Genomic DNA, 3078 nt, shown 5'->3' with positions numbered 1-3078 from the left:
CTCCGCGCCGCGACCTTTAACTTGGTCTGATCACTTTTTGCATACAAGAACTTCAATGCACGAACATGTCTCAATTCCTCTATCCGTACCTGCTCCTGAAGTGCCATGCCTAGCCGGAAACCCTCTCTCTCAATGTTTTTTCTCTCTCCCATTCTCTCTCTTTTTTACTTTTCTTGTGCAGACCATTAGTAATTTTGGCTACGAAATCTACATATAATGAAATTTGCAAATTTTACACATTTCATAATTTTAAATGGAACAGGCAAATCTTATTTAATTTGATCAATTGTATAACTGACTCACTAACCCATATAGAAAATATATTGATACATAAACCTTAAACTTAAAATATATTTATGTTAAAAGATATGTTGCATGAACGAAATGTATAATGTATTTTTTACTTAAATTTTTCTTTTATCAAACCCTTTTATTTATACACGGGTCAATAAACTAGTGCTATAGGAGTATTTAAACAACAAAATTTTAAAATAAATCGTTAACATAAAAACCAGCCTACGCGCGATATTTTACCTCGGGTTGTGTTACAACGGTCGACTTTTTCTGATTAAAACCCCAAACAAAATTTTTTTCATCTTTTTAGCTCACCCCCAATTCCTTTCATCTTCTTTATCTAAAAAAAAAAAAAAAAAAAAAAGTAAAATTAGAAAAAAATGGTGGTATCAAAGAAAAGCTATGAGGATTTACGTAAACAAAGGTTGGAAGAAAACAAAAAGAGGATGGAACAACTTAACATTCCTCACCTCACTCAAGCTCTCAAAACCGCTCACTCTCCGGTTTGATTCTGTTTTTTTTTTTTTTTTTTTTTTTTTTTTTTTTTTTTTCTGTTTGTTTAATACGTGGGGTAACAGGTTTATCTCAACTACTGTTCTTTAACAGTTAATTTAGATTAGGGAACTAAATGCTAAATGACACTCCTGATTTGTTTATTTTTTTTAGGTTAGGGTTTTGCTAAGACAGTATTAGGGGTTTATGGGTATTGTTTGGATACAATTACGTTTTATTAGCTTATTATAGATAGAAGAAATACACACTTACTAAAATGTTACACATATATTGTTTCTTATCCTTTTGTTTTCCAATTGCATATTTGTAACGAACTAAAAGCTAATCTCTGTTTACATTGTTTTGTTTGACAACAAAAGATGAAACGAACAAAACCTCGTGCCATCGGGACAGAAATTGTGGTGGTTAGGAGGTCCAGTCGTGTTGCAAGTTTGCCTGCACCTGTTTATAAGGAACATGTATGCTTCTTTTTATGCTTCCTCTATCTGTTAACTCTACAGTTTTTGGGTATTGTAGTAGACAACTTATAAAATAACCGTTATAAAAGGCATTTATTTTGTTTGGTATTCTGTGTTGTAGGGGCTTAAAACTTTTGAGATACTTGAGTTACCAAGGTGGTAAATTGTGATCTAAAGTTTAAGAAATATTTGAATCTTAAATATTATAAGTTTTTCTTTTAAGGTCAAATGGCCCGAAAAGTTAATATAAGTTACCTAAATTGACAATAAAGGTAATATCACTTTTGCTGATGAATGAAAAGGATTTTAGTACTTTAATTTGCATTAGAAAATGGATTACGTGTTTAAAAATCATTAAATTGAGGTAATATTGTCTAGGTAGCGACGAAAAAGTTGCCACGTGTCCACATGAAAAGCTGTCATGTGGACAATATTACCTCATTTTAACTCTTTCTGAATTTTACAATCCTTTTCCCGTCCAAATTAAAGTACATGGTCCTTTATATGCATCATCAAAAGTGATATTACCTTTATTGTCAATTTGATTAACTTATGTTACCTTTTCGTGCCGTTTGACTTCTTTTAAAGTAAAAAATGGAACTATAATTTTGGATAAGCAATTCTGAGTGTTTGTATTGCATCTACACAGTGGAAGAAAGTATAGGTATGTACGAAAGGAGTTGGGAAACCGAGTTTACGCATCTGATGAAGCTAGAGAATACGCTATAAACAAAGCCGAAGAACTTGAATCTAAACTTAAAAGTGGCCATCTGTCATTTATTAAACCCATGTTTCAGTCATACGTGACTGGTGGATGGCTGGTTAGTTTACTTATTTCAGTCGTCGTTCATAATGACATAATGAATTTTATAGTATATGTTGTACATAATGTGATGATTATTGGCATGGATACAACAACAGGGTCTACCAGTTAATTTCTGCAGAAAATATCTACCGAAGAATGATGAAACCATCATTTTAATTGATGAAGACGGTCAACAGTTTCCAACGCTTTATTTTTCACGTAAAGAAGCGCTTAGTGCTGGATGGAGAGGGTTTTCAGTTAGTCATGAATTAATTGATGGAGATGCACTCGTCTTTCATTTAATCAAACGCGCTGTCTTTAAGGTTTTTCTTTTTTTTCCCCTTTTTTATTTTTAGTGTGTTACTCTTTTTTTCTTTCTCAAAATTAGTTGTAGTAGTAGTAGTAGTAGCTTGCCATCTACTGTATGATTTAGTAAGGTAGTTTTGTAGAACCAATAATCGACGCAATCCATTTTTTTTTCTTCCATTTTCATTGCAGGTATATATTATAAGGAACAAAGATTATTATGCTGATGGTGAATTGAATGATGCTTCCCATGCTTGAGTATATCCACCAATTAAACAAAGTAACATAGGTACATCCTCAAGTTTTTCAACTTGCTTAGAGTTTGAAAAAGTATCTAAATTCAGCAACTTCATTAATTTTGATCTTTTTTTAGTAGCCGTTATGCTTGATTAGATGGGAAGCTTAAGCTGATCACTACCGCACATAAAAATTACGAATATTAAAAATCAATCTTTTATATTCTAAGCATAAGACTTTTATTATTCGGATGAAGGTAGCAAAATGGGCGGGGGTGGATCACTGGATAGGTTATGTCAACTGTGCTAAATGACCCAACATCACTTTTTCGTATCATATTCTTTTAACTCTAAAATTTACATTACAATGTATTTATCATAAGAGACCTAAAATAAAGAGAATAACTTAGGGTGTTTGATACGGACATGGGTTAGCATGGGTCATACTATCATTCAAGGCCATGTT

The 3078-nt window shown here is 32.2% G+C and overlaps 1 protein-coding gene across 2 annotated transcripts; it reads left to right on the top strand.

Moving 5' to 3' along the window:
* Positions 1-674: 674 nt before the first annotated feature.
* Positions 675-2657, top strand: LOC139903916 (B3 domain-containing protein Os06g0194400-like). 2 transcript variants are annotated; one of them, XM_071885839.1, is made up of 6 exons: positions 675-797; positions 1167-1265; positions 1387-1424; positions 1915-2086; positions 2187-2393; positions 2569-2657. In XM_071885839.1, exons 1-6 carry the CDS (start codon positions 675-677, stop codon positions 2632-2634), a joined length of 705 nt encoding a protein of 234 aa, XP_071741940.1. In that variant the 3' UTR covers positions 2635-2657. The 2 variants fall into 2 exon arrangements, with proteins under 2 accessions (XP_071741940.1, XP_071741941.1); XM_071885840.1 differs by having other exon boundaries at positions 708-797; positions 1387-1421.
* The last annotated feature ends 421 nt before the right edge of the window (positions 2658-3078 follow it).

This window comes from Rutidosis leptorrhynchoides, chromosome 4 (assembly GCF_046630445.1).
Source record: "Rutidosis leptorrhynchoides isolate AG116_Rl617_1_P2 chromosome 4, CSIRO_AGI_Rlap_v1, whole genome shotgun sequence".
Lineage (NCBI taxonomy): Eukaryota > Viridiplantae > Streptophyta > Magnoliopsida > Asterales > Asteraceae > Rutidosis > Rutidosis leptorrhynchoides.
Note: the sequence above shows the minus strand (reverse complement) of the source record. Positions and strands in the feature narration are given on the sequence as shown.

Excerpts from the sequence above, each read along its gene's own strand:
- LOC139903916 (XM_071885839.1), top strand. The coding sequence starts at position 675 with ATGGTGGTATCAAAGAAAAGCTATGAGGATTTACGTAAACAAAGGTTG. Across the intron at positions 798-1,166 it reads TCAAAACCGCTCACTCTCCG|ATGAAACGAACAAAACCTCG; the intron begins GTTTGATTCTGT and ends TGACAACAAAAG. Across the intron at positions 1,266-1,386 it reads CACCTGTTTATAAGGAACAT|GGGCTTAAAACTTTTGAGAT; the intron begins GTATGCTTCTTT and ends TCTGTGTTGTAG.